The sequence below is a fragment of the Oxyura jamaicensis genome, chromosome 6 (assembly GCF_011077185.1).
Source record: "Oxyura jamaicensis isolate SHBP4307 breed ruddy duck chromosome 6, BPBGC_Ojam_1.0, whole genome shotgun sequence".
NCBI classification, from domain to species: Eukaryota; Metazoa; Chordata; class Aves; order Anseriformes; family Anatidae; genus Oxyura; species Oxyura jamaicensis.
The window spans coordinates 29414838-29427281 of record NC_048898.1 but is presented as its reverse complement, the minus strand read 5'-3'; the positions used below and the strand labels follow the sequence as shown (position 1 = coordinate 29427281).

Here is a 12444-nt window from a genome sequence, read left to right as displayed (position 1 = left end):
GTCAGAACTGCCCCTTTTCTTTTAAGCTGCTGCTATGAAAGGGAGTCCCAGAAGTTATTTCGCAGAAACCATAAAGTCATTCAGCACAGTGAAAGATCTTGCTGTTTTAACCTTTCAGAAAGTCGCTCAGTTGAGCAGTCAGGCCGCATTATTCTATATCTTGTCTAACATGAGGAAACAGTCCCAAAAGAAAGATAGCCCAAATTAACGCCACACTTCGTTAAATAGAGACATTCTTGGTTTTCACCAAGCTAATTCGATCCAGTTCAGTTAACTCATTTTTTTTGTGCTCGGATCACAAAAGGCAGCCATGAATGAAGCAAGTTCATCATGGGTTTGACACATCAGTGTGCAACTAAAAGGCAGGCTGTGAGGGAGGGTTCCTGCCTTTCGCTGGTTAGACAATACCCGATGAAAGCGGCCCCTCATTCAAAACCGTTCTCCAGCAAACTCTAGCAGAATGCTTCAGATCACTGTTACAAACAGGTACAATGGGAATTAGCCAGAACTTGATTCTTCAGACACCTTTTTATTTCTGGTTGTGACTGGTCATGTAATCCGATCTTCATCTAATATTCTCAGTCTGGCAGATGGTTCACTGGGCTTCTCTATGAGCAAAAGACTATTTTTGAAACAAAAAAGTACGCAATAAAACATCAGTTTGTGCTATTATGCTTCTTCCACTTTTAGACCGTGAAATACATGGCTTACAAATTCAGGTAACAAAGAGTGATGGACACAAAATTCCTTTAAGCTACATATAAAATTATTAAAAGGGTGTACAATTACTTGTGTAACTTTTGGACTTAATCTTTCAACCAGAAACTAAGATTGCAGCATTTTATTACTAATTTATTTGTATTCATGTACCAGCTTTTTGACTGTAGAACTAATCATTAGTATTTGGCCATTGAGGTTCTCTAGTGTAAAAAAATATGAAAGAAATGAACTTGTTACTTCTGAAGTCTATAAAATCTTTCGTAGCATTCGTAGCTACCAGTTCAGTGCAGCCAAGCACAGAGATCTGTTTGCTGTCAACAGGCATTACCCTTGACAGCCAATATATACAACCTGGCTAAATAATAGGCTTTGTGATGTGAAGAAGTGATGCCTACTATGATGCTACCAAGCAAATACTATTGGTGAGCCATATCCAAATTCTGAGTTGTCTCCAAATTCTGAGCATGGTTTCTCTGAGAGTTAGTTTCTCCTGAAACTTGCTATAGCAAGCACTGATTTTTTAAGACATTTGCAAATAATTACATCAACCTGTGAGAACAGTGGACTGATTCTTGGGTCTGACACTTTGACAATGGCAACTTTTATCAATATCTACTATCTATTTTGCAGTTGAGGAAGAAAAGCATCTCAACACAACAAAATCGTGAAATAGCTTTGCCTTCTGGATGTGTGAGATAATCTCTAAGTTTGCAAAAGAATAGCCTATTTACTCAATTTTATATGTAAAATAAATATTATTAATACAAGATAGCTTCTCAGCTCCAACTTAACCTGGTGACCTCAGTAGAATTTCTGAAGGGCCTTTCTTCTCTGGCAGCTGCAGTGAAAATTGGCAATACACATTAGTCTGTTTTGTTTGTTTGTTTGTTTGTTTTTGTTTTTTAACAACCTCATCCCAGGAACCTATTTCCAGAACACTTCATTAAAAGTTTTTTTTTTTTTTTTCTTTTTTGCTTAGAAGCTTGGGGTAAGTCTTGAAATAATCAAAGAGCTAGTGAAGCACAATCTGTAATATCTTAGCATTGCTTACTCTAATTTTATGACCAGAAGGAAAGGAAAAATTGTCAACAAAGAATATACAAAATTTTCCATTAACTTTGAATACTGTCCTAATTATAATAAGTTTCACAAATCAGGTAAATAATCATCATAAATACGTTGTACACCTAATGCACCTAGTTTACTAGTAGTTTCTAGTAGAAGTTTTGTTCAGATAAATGGACCTTTAATAGTTGTTTGTTTGTTTTCCCCACAGTTTTAATACGAATCCTTCTGGCATTGAGGACCTCAGGAAAACAATGGTGAGTTATGAAGTGTTACGGAAAACCATCGGCAAATACCGACTAATTGGTGCCCAACACAATATGAGCTATTATTCTTAGTGAACCTCTTATAAGGAAATGCTTATGTTTTTTTGTTTGTTTGTTTTCTTCTTGCCTTTGATTGATATTTTCAGAAAATCTAATTGGAAAATTAGAGGCCTAAAATAAACTTCTGTTGTTACAAAGGTGAGGAGAAAGGGATAAGTAGATTTTTACACACAGAGTGAAAAAAACAAACAAACAAAAAACCACTGGGGTATTTCAGAGAGCTCTAGAGAAGTGTAGTCAGGTGAGTAACCATGTATTAGGCAGCAAGGCATTAGCTAGCCTAGCAAGTGTTTCCTATCACTAAAGTCTGAGACCTGAGGACCATTTGTAGGTGGCCAATCCAAATGTAAGCAATGAACTGATACGTGGCAGGATTAATAGCACAAATAATAAATGAACAGCCTCGCAGAAAACGCTAAAAATAAATGTACTAGAAGTTATTATTCAAAATACTCTTTTGACTGTAAAGGTATCTAAAAATGTGTACTAAGAAAGAAAAGATAAAACAAAACCCATAGATGTACTATGCAGTGTCTTTGTTTGCAAGAAAATGTGGTCTTACTAGAATTTATTCTGTGAACAGATCAAATCTTTAAACGTGGGTTTGTTTTAAATCTTTAAAATATATAGAAAACAAATTTCACAAGGAAGTATGACTTTGTACTGTTTGTTTTTTGCTGCTTTATGGAAATGACTTGTAATAATATTTGATGTTATTATAAACACCCAAGTTTTTATAATGTAAGTAACCGGTGGGAGATGTCAGAGCATATGAATGCTGCCTTTGATCAGATAGTAAACTGAATGCTACCAGGCGGTTACTTAATCTCTGACAAAATACAACATCAAAAAAATTGATTTAACTTTGCAGCTATTGTCTGTAAAGTAACCATAATTACAGTTTCTGTGTGCTTGCAAATGTACTACTGCAAATCATGTAATTTATTGCTGGTAAAAGCATCGTTATAATTCTTTTAAGAAATAATATGTGAATTGTTTTATTTAAAGGATTTAAAGGTGATAAAAGAAATCCTTGATGATTTTTCTTTTGGAATAGCAGCTATCCTAAATGTCAGTTGCAGGATTATGAGGTGGTGCTCATCTAATACAAAATACAAATTAGGAGAGAAGAAGCTATATCTCAACCATAGTTTTGAGTGAAACCATTTGATTTATTTTAAATGTTCAAGATTGCTTTCTAAGGTGTTTGAAGTAATTTATTATTAGGTTCTGCAATAATAGCCCTCACCAAGTTATTATATTTCTTCCTTGTGCATCACATTTAGTAATTATGTTTGTATGTCTTCTGCTCTGGTGCCAACACCTGTCTCTGAAAGCAGTGCTTGAATGGGAGCAGTAGCCAGTTGAAAGGGCAGTGTGAGCTCTTTAAGGCCTAATTAAGAACTGAAAGGAAGATGAAGTAAGTAGGACAAAAGATGTGAAAGTAGCTTAGATGATATTCCCAGAGCAGAATTCCTCATTAGAACAATAAAGAGATGATCAGAGATTGCCAGGCCTTCGTTTTATCTGTCTCCACTTCCTCCATCTCCTCTTGATGTCCGTTTGCACCCCAGTAGGAATTTGTAGCTGAGGCAATACTTCCTTGCATAGCCTGTTATTTAAAATCTTTTTTAAAAGTACTTTATTAGAAGACTAATGTTTTGAAATAAATTTCTAGTAGCTGTTTTTGTAAGGATATAGTTGCTCCTTATATATTTGTGTTGCTTAATTGTTCAAACTGAACATTTAAAATCTTCCTAATTTTAACAATATTTATTTCTAAGTACTAAAAGCATTTTAGAATTTTCTTGTATATTTAACACGATAAGTTATTCACTCAAAAGATCTGTGTAGAGCATGTGTATGGCAACACATCTTTAAAGCATATGTATTACACACAGTTTTCCAGTAAACTTTATATAATAATTAAAAACATAATTGCATCTCCGTTCCAGTTCCTTTGCCAAATCAGAAAATGAAGCAAACCCTATATTTTAATCATCGAAGTCTTAATGTATTTTTCAATGTTTTTTAAAAAAATAATTCTGTAAAGATAAGATTTAGCTTCTTGTGGAAGAAAATGTGTTAAAATCTAAATCTAACAACCACAAAGTGAAGCTATTTTCTCTTCTATACATGTTGGAAATCCATTACTAACCATATATAAATTTCATCAAGGTAGACATTTTTATAACGAGGGAATTATTGATCCTGTAAAATGCTGCAACTTGATAACATAGGTTTAAATACTAAATACAAGTGCATAAACGTGACATTAAATACCTCAAATGTAGTGAGAAATCTTTAAAAGCACGTAATTTCAGGAGCTGCTATTAGAATATAATTGATGGAGAGAGGCTGATTGATCTGTCGTACTTCAACCTATTTGCAGTACACCATCACTTCTAATTAGGTTTATTTGGAAACTTTGACCACCTGCATGTTTTAATGATTTGACATATGCCAATGTGTAAATATGGAGCTGTATGGAAAGAAAAGGAATGAAGCAGAACACTTGTGTCTGAACACTTGATTATGTGCTGTGCTACCTAGCTGTGCATGCTTTATCATTTTTAATGAGGAGTTTCTACTGTAAACAAAAGCTATCTTGTGTTCATCTGCTGCCCTGGTAGTTCAGGATTTGAGAGGTTAGATGATTGTACTTAGAGGTTCCCTATCTGTGATTTTTTTCAGTTTCTGAATCAGAGAAAATTTACTGTTTTTCATGTCTTATGGTGCTAATACCTTTATGAACTGACTCTCAGAATCTTTTTCTCTTTTGTACATTTCCAAATGTTTCCTAATCTGGTTCCTTAAGGTCTCAGCTATTTCTTCTTGACACAGAATAAGACATTCAATTGTGTAGTGTTTTGGATTGCGTCTTGCCCTGTGTTCCAGGAACTAATTTGTCCGTCTCTGCTAATACCTGTATTTACTGAGTCAGCAGATGTCATTACTGAAACACCTCTGTTTCCTTTGCTGTTTAATTCTGTGCCCCTCCTGCTTTGAAGGAAGAAGCAAGACAGATCTTTTAGTAGTACACATTTCTGCCTTAAGTGCTGTGGTGCAAATGAGATGCAGCCTTTTAACTTCACCTGAAATTTAAAGTTGGAAGTTGTAATGTGTGATTCAGAGGCCAAGGTCTGGCAAGCCACTAATGACTAAAAATAGAATATGAAAGACAGATGAGGGCTGATGTCATTTAAAGCTAAGTAAATGTTTTGCTATAATATTCTCAAAAGGCAAGAACTCAAGAACGTTATGGTTGGGCTTGAATTCTCAGGGCTCTTTCTCCTTTTCTTTTTCTATTATTATTAATGTTACCATGTAGTTGGTTTCCAAAATGGACATGCTAACCTTTCTTGGGGTTACTGCTCAGATGTTCACAAGCCATGGATACGTCTTTCTGAGAACAACATTTTTTGCTGACGTGGTAGCGGGGGGAAATGTTTCAAACTGGGCAACATGTCTCCAGCTGTTTGCTCCAGTGCGGTTATTGGAGGGAAAAGCTCTAGAGCAAATGGAGGTATACTGTAGAAGAAAAGTGGCTTCTGTTAAGAGATGTATGTGGGAAATACATGAAAACTCAACAACTTGATCAGATCAATGAGCTGTTTAATAAAGTCTGTTTTTGTTTGTTTTCTTTTTGTTTTGTTTTTTACTTTTCTGTAGGATGTAAATCCTTTTGATGCCACTGCAGGATACCGTAACCTTACCTATGAAGAGGTTTTGCAGGAGCTGGTAAAACATAAAGAGCAACTTAAGAAGAAGGACACCCATATTCGTGAACTGGAGGATTACATTGATAATCTTCTTGTACGAGTAATGGAAGAAACACCTAGCATTCTCAGAGTGCCATATGAACCTTCTCGAAAAGCTGGCAAATTTTCCAAAAGCTAAGATAGTGACTCTTGATGGTACTTTCTGCTGAATACGTTAGTGGAAGGAAATAACACTTCAACATTTTGACTTCTTTTCATTCCTTTTGTCCTAAAAAATTGGGAGACAGAACTATGGCATGTTTTTGTTTGTTTTATTTTATTTTTTTATTTTTTGGTTGTTTGTTTGTTTGTTTTTTACTCCAAACACTAGCAGGGACTGCCAAAAGTAATGTTTTGTTGGATTAGCTACATATATTTTTTTCTTGAAAATACCTTTAGCTACACCATACTTACAGTAGAGTAAATAATGCACATGAAATATGTCCATGCAGTTTTATATGATGGCTTAGTGTTCACTGTGTGGCAGTTTCGGCTGGGATAGCCTGTGCTGTTTTGAATGTTTTCTCGACCGATTATTGGTATTATGCAAATATATCAATTCTGATATTACAGCATGCCATCAAAACCACTGTTTTCAAGCCAGTGTAGTATGCTTTACTAAATCTAAATGTGACTTGTTGCAATGGAATGCAGTTCGTTCTACACATGCTAGGAGAAAACAGTGATGCACAACCTTTGCAGAGTAAATGCTGTACTGTATACAATGTGCTTTTTATATGACAATGTAAAAAATATCATGCCATTTCACTAATGGCACATGCTGGAATCAGTTATTTTACACTTAAATGCTGAATTTTGTGTATAATGATTGAACTTTGGTAGTGAGCTCATGACAGGATTATTTTGAGGATCTTTTTGTATGAAGTTATTGCATGCCTTTTTATATGTTAAAGTACTTTGAGCAGTGTTAATAGAGTCAGAAATAGGATGGGAGAAAAGTATGGAATAAGATAAGAATACTTTGTTCAGTTAGTCTACTACAGTAAAAATATAGGAGAAATGAACAGACTGACTTAAATAGACATGATAATTCTGCAAGTATATAACCGACTCAATTTAAGGTTGAGTTTTACATGATATATGGCTCTTCGGGTTTTTAAACTTAAGACAACAAAGTATATGCCTTTAGAATTAGGCTGTGTTGCTGAAACACATCTCGAGTACTTAGAAAGGGTTATCATTTGGAAAAAAGAAAAAAAAAAAAGATCTGTATTCCTTGTAAGTACTTCTGAAAGTCAGTTTTCATTGAGGCAAATGAAAGAAGAATGTAATGAAAGTCTTCCTGATCATTTAATAATTGTTTGTAAGATGACATATGAAAGGATATGTTATTCAATAAATTAGCAAAATATCGTGATGAACTTATAATGGGAAAATGCTGTACGAGAAGAATCCTCACAATGTTAATATAAATAGATTTTAATTTTAATTTCCTTCATAAGCATCTCAGTCTGTTGCTGTGAAACAGTAAGAAGGTATTAAAAAATACAGAGAACATTTTAGGTTTGGATTTGGAAGGAATGACCGTCTTTTCCTCCTCTTTGTACACCTGATCTGTTTTCTTGTATCATCAAGTAATAGCTGGTGTTATTTTTCAGATGTAAAAGATCTATATTTTCATTTTTAAATCTGCAAAGATTAGTAATATCTTGATTAACTGTCATCTGGAAAAGCTGAAAAAGTTCTGCTCTCTTAATGCTTTTGACAATGTTAGTTTTCTGTGACAGCACAGAATTATTCTTCTTAGACAAAAAATTCTGTGTTACAATTGTTCCCAGATTTCATTTTCTTCTTTTTTTTTTTTTTTTTTTTTCTTCTTCTTCTTTTCATCTTTGTTCTTTTAATTTTCTTCCAATTTTAGGAACTGCCTCCCATCCCCCAGCGCTAACATTAATGCAGTTTGAGTATTCTCAGCCCTATGTTGGGATCCACTAGGGTAGGTCATTTTGCTTGCATGGAGCCTCAGCAATTCCAGTCAAGCCCTTCCAGTTGTAGTTCATTTAGACATTTGGGACAAAGAGGCCAACTTCATCAAGTAATTTCTCTTTTGACAGCTTAAGGATTTATCAGGTCCTGTACCTCGTAAACCATATGAATGTTCTTTTGACCCACTCAAGGTCTAAATGACTGTAGATTTGTTGTAATATATTTGAAGTGCCAAAGGTTATGTACTAAGTTATGGTACGTTTACTGTTGGAAGTTAGATTTTGCACTCAATTAGATTTTAATTTCTTAATTACACCAAGATGTATTTCAGTTACTCAGTATTTCCATAAAAGTTCTTGAACATTTTTGAATGTTTGGCTGAGGCAAGTGGTTTTCTCATATTGTTAATGGGCAATTGTTGTGCAGTTGTTCTGAATTCAACAGACATATTAAAACTAACTGGTACGCTATGAGACGATCTGTACTATCCATGATGATTAAACCATACTCATCGATTGGGTTTAACAAGTAAACTAACCAGAGAATATGCTCCAATGACTTTTCACTTGCAAGCCAACTTATAATTATTAAAATGAAACTCTACTATATTTAGCACCTCTGAAATCACTTCTTTTAGAATGTAAATGTAGAATATCAAACTGCATAATTGACTAAAAGCACATCATTTGACATATTTGCATACCAAGAATGATAAGCAGATTAAAGGTAGCGAAAAGATCAATTTTTGTGCATTAGTGAAGAAATTTACTGAGGCTTTGAATGTGCTATCAGGTCTTTATCTGATCTATAAGTGAATAAAAGCACCTTTTGTTAGTCAAGAAAGAGAGGAGAATGACAAATGCAATTTAGGAAAAGGTAAAGATACCAAAAGAGGCAGAATGGGACATTTACAACTCTGAAAATATTTTATGGAGTTTATATGACTAAAGATATAAGCTATTTTGGAGCAATTCTGGAAGGGATTGCACACATGTAATTTTCTGTTTAGAAAGCAAATTTTAATATTTTTCTATGTTTTGAGATTATTTTTGAAAAGTATCTTCACCCCACCTGTGTTTGATGAAAAATGCAGCTTTCAAATGAAAATACTTCATCCTGAGTAATGTATATGTTGAAGGAAAAAAAATGTTTCTCCTGTAGAATAAAATAGTAAATTTTCTTGCTGATTATTTAAAAAATGTAATAACTTGTCACTTACAATTAGTTTTTCTTGCCCTTTACACTTGTAGGGATGAAAATTTTGGATATCTCTACATTATTTTGATCTGTCAAAAATTAGCATAAAAGTTCATCCATGCATACAATGTACTTGGAAATTCTCCTTCAAAACAGCTCTGCTCACAGAGATGTACTTTACTTAATTTAAAGAACAAATAAAAAGGCCATATTTTAATTTTGCAAGTAACAAAACTGTCTGCTCTTCAAGAAGGATGTTTAGTATTTATGTACGTTACCTCTTGCTGCTGTATTTTATGTTTAGCTTGGTTTTCCACCTACTAATGAATGTAGCATTCTCCTTAGATTATACATAACTACATTTATTGCTGTTGGCTGTGTATCAAGAAGTATTTGTAATTTTCCAGCTGTGAAAATGTTGCCTTGCATTTAGAAAGGTTTCATGATGTGGGGACCTAATGAAACTCATGCTCCTTAGGTACTAGTGTGCAGTTCTTTCTGTACAGGATGCCCTTTCTTGGAAGCATCTTAAAACAAACAGAACTGTTGTCTTAATATGTTTACTGCTGCACTGGAGGTTTATTTACACTTCCAGCTTTAAAGAAAAATTATTGTATCAAGTATGTAAAGCAAGCTTCTGCTTTTTTGCTGTTTACGTATCCATTACTGTTGTAGATACGATAGAGGCATTAGCTGTATGATTTTCAAATGGCGATATTTAAAGCATGTTGACTAACTTCCTCTTTGAAGTCCGTGGTGAAGGATTATAGTGCTGCTGTATTCATGATGCTAGATTTAAGGGTCTGTCAGCACTTTGAGAATGAAACCCTATTTTCAGGGATTTATAACTTCTAAATCTAGATACAGGCACTGGAAGTATTTGATATGCAATAGGTAGCACTTTAATCTGTTTATGAAGGATTTTGAGATTTGTTTCTGTTGAAAAAGTCATGGTCTTCTAAAGCGTAGTGGGCATTTGCTTTATCTTTCACAATTTATACATTGAAGAAGCCACTGTATATTACAAGAGATAGAGCCATTCCTATTCATCTTAGAAGCTTCCAGGAGTCTTGTATTATTAAAATGTGCTATAAAAAGCTGAAGATCCAGGTTATACAGGAAGTTTGTAAAAGATATGAGCATTACTTATAACTTGAAGGTCGATTTTTGTCTTGTGCAATCAATGGTACTTTGTCTAAATTTAATAATGGTACAGAATCACAACTATATGCACATGTGAGAACTATAAACTTAGAATGCATGAAAAACTTTATTTTTGTTTCATTATTGCAACTTCCACTCCTTTAATTTGATTAAAATGTTATCTTAATATTTTAATTTCTGTCCATTAAAAAAAATATTGCATGTCTAACACTAATAAAGCACCATGATGCACTACCACGGTATTCCTTGAATTGTGATATTAATCTGTGTTATGCAAAGCATGTAACTTCTTAGCCCCACTTAAATACGTGCTTGTAAGGACCAAGCTTTTAAACTCACAAGTCATAGGGAGGGCTAGTTCCTTAAGGATGGTTCTACATGAGTGATAAATGCAGGGTAGCTGTTGTAGGAGATCTCTACAGTAGTGTCCAAAATTTACAACTGGGGGGGGGGGGGGGGGGGAAGGAGCATGTTCTCAACATGCTAAAATGTATGTCTTTTTTATATGACAGCCACACTTCTTTGATATGCACCGCTCCTCTGGTTCTCTGGTTGTGTGAGCATTGCTAGGTCTTTGGCACTGCAGCTGAGAGTCGCATTTAGCATGAAGACAAACTGCAGAGTTTGTTATTCTGCTTGACGGAGTAGAACCCAGCCAGAATGGCAGAAAATGGACATCGTCTCCTTGCCCCACAGATACTTTATTAGTGCTTCTGAGAGCATTTCAACACACAGTTCTCAGCAAAGGATGCTTCTGCATGTCTTCTTTTCTTCTTCCTAGAGGCAGCAAGACAGCAAAGTCCATCCCTACACATTTTTAGTTCCTTGGCTTCTAAGGAGATAAAAAGGGTAGTCCTGGCTCAGAGGAGAAGACTTTTATGGGTAGTTAACTCAGTCACATGAGGAGGCTTGAAATTCATTTGGATGTGCTTCCTTTCCTTGAAGTTAACTGGCTGCATTACCAGTTCCTACACTGAACCACTTTGGTGACTTGATAGGAGGCTTCTAAAGGGGTTTTCTTTTTCGGTTATCCATGAAATGTCATGGTTGTAGGAAATAATGGCCAAATTTTGAGATGTATGTGTACTTACACATAGTTTGTTCTGCAGATCTGCATCACCTGTTTAACCCCATGTCTCACTGACTGCAGCTTTCCTAGTGGGTGAGCAGGCTAGGAGTGAGGGCAGAAGGGGAAGAGGGTGGGGGCTTTTTTGAAAGCACCATGCTGCATATTAAAAAACAGTTTCCATCTGTAATTCACAGATGGTAACTTCATTCTCAGCTCCTGTGCCCATTTGAAAATAGAGCCCTTGTAATTTCTTTGCCTCAGAGGCATGATGTTTGTTAGTCAATACCAACTGTAATTCTGTTGAGAAGATAAAAGCCCAGCTTGCTTAGGAAGCTTTCATTTTCCCCAGCATGGAGTTGGTCTTTGAGTTTTCACTATTTAACATTTCAACTCCCTGATACAGATTTTTCGAGGACACTTTCAAAACAGTTTAGCAGTTAAAAATCTATTGAAATACTTAGATGTAAACTAGGACTATTAGGGACAATTTGTCTCTCTTCAGTTACATATAGCCTAAATTTATTTGAGTCAGTTCTTTGTGGAACCATACAGGGTAAAAATCAGGATTTCATTTTCATATTTAAGTTGTTTAATCTGTTGTTAAGGGGGTGTTGTGCAAACTCTGGCTGCAGCTCACTTGTGAAATGTTGTCCTTTTGTATAACACCGAGCGTGTTAGTAAAGTTACAAGGAATGATGAAAATCAAATCTCTCATTCCACATTGATAAATGAAATGTTCAATTATTTTGTCCTAGTGCCATTTTATGAGAGGGGTGAGACTAGCTGTTAAAGGAAGCTGTTACTCTCTTGTCTGTTCTACATGTGAATAATGTGATGGAAGGCTACCATGCTCACTACCTTCCAGTTTGAAAACCATATGCCATGTTAAGATATTGTGCAATGCTTATATAAGTATCAATACATCTCATCCTGGAGGACAACGGCAGTTACATGGAGATTTTTATGGTGCATCTATAATGGGTTTGTACAACATAGAGCAACGCAGATCAGTCATTGGTAAATAGATGGTTATTTATGACAGACCAAGGCTAAATGCTGACAAATTTAAAAGCGAACAACTTATTAAGTTTTTAGGTACCTGCAATATTTAAAGGAAGCCAGGTATTCAAAAGGGAAAGAGCTTCCTGGGGTCATCCTTTGCTTCAGCCTTGAAAGTATCTGCTGTGTGATGGAG

General features: G+C 35.0%; 1 protein-coding gene across 1 annotated transcript in view; it reads left to right on the top strand.

Moving 5' to 3' along the window:
- Positions 1-10422, top strand: part of RAB11FIP2 (RAB11 family interacting protein 2) — a 35679-nt gene extending 25257 nt beyond the window's left edge. The window contains exons 4-5 of the mRNA XM_035329379.1: positions 1997-2042; positions 5784-10422. Of these exons, the coding sequence (XP_035185270.1) occupies positions 1997-2042; positions 5784-6011 (274 nt within the window). The 3' untranslated portion in view covers positions 6012-10422. The remainder of the gene's footprint in view (positions 1-1996; positions 2043-5783) is intronic.
- Positions 10423-12444: the final 2022 nt, after the last annotated feature.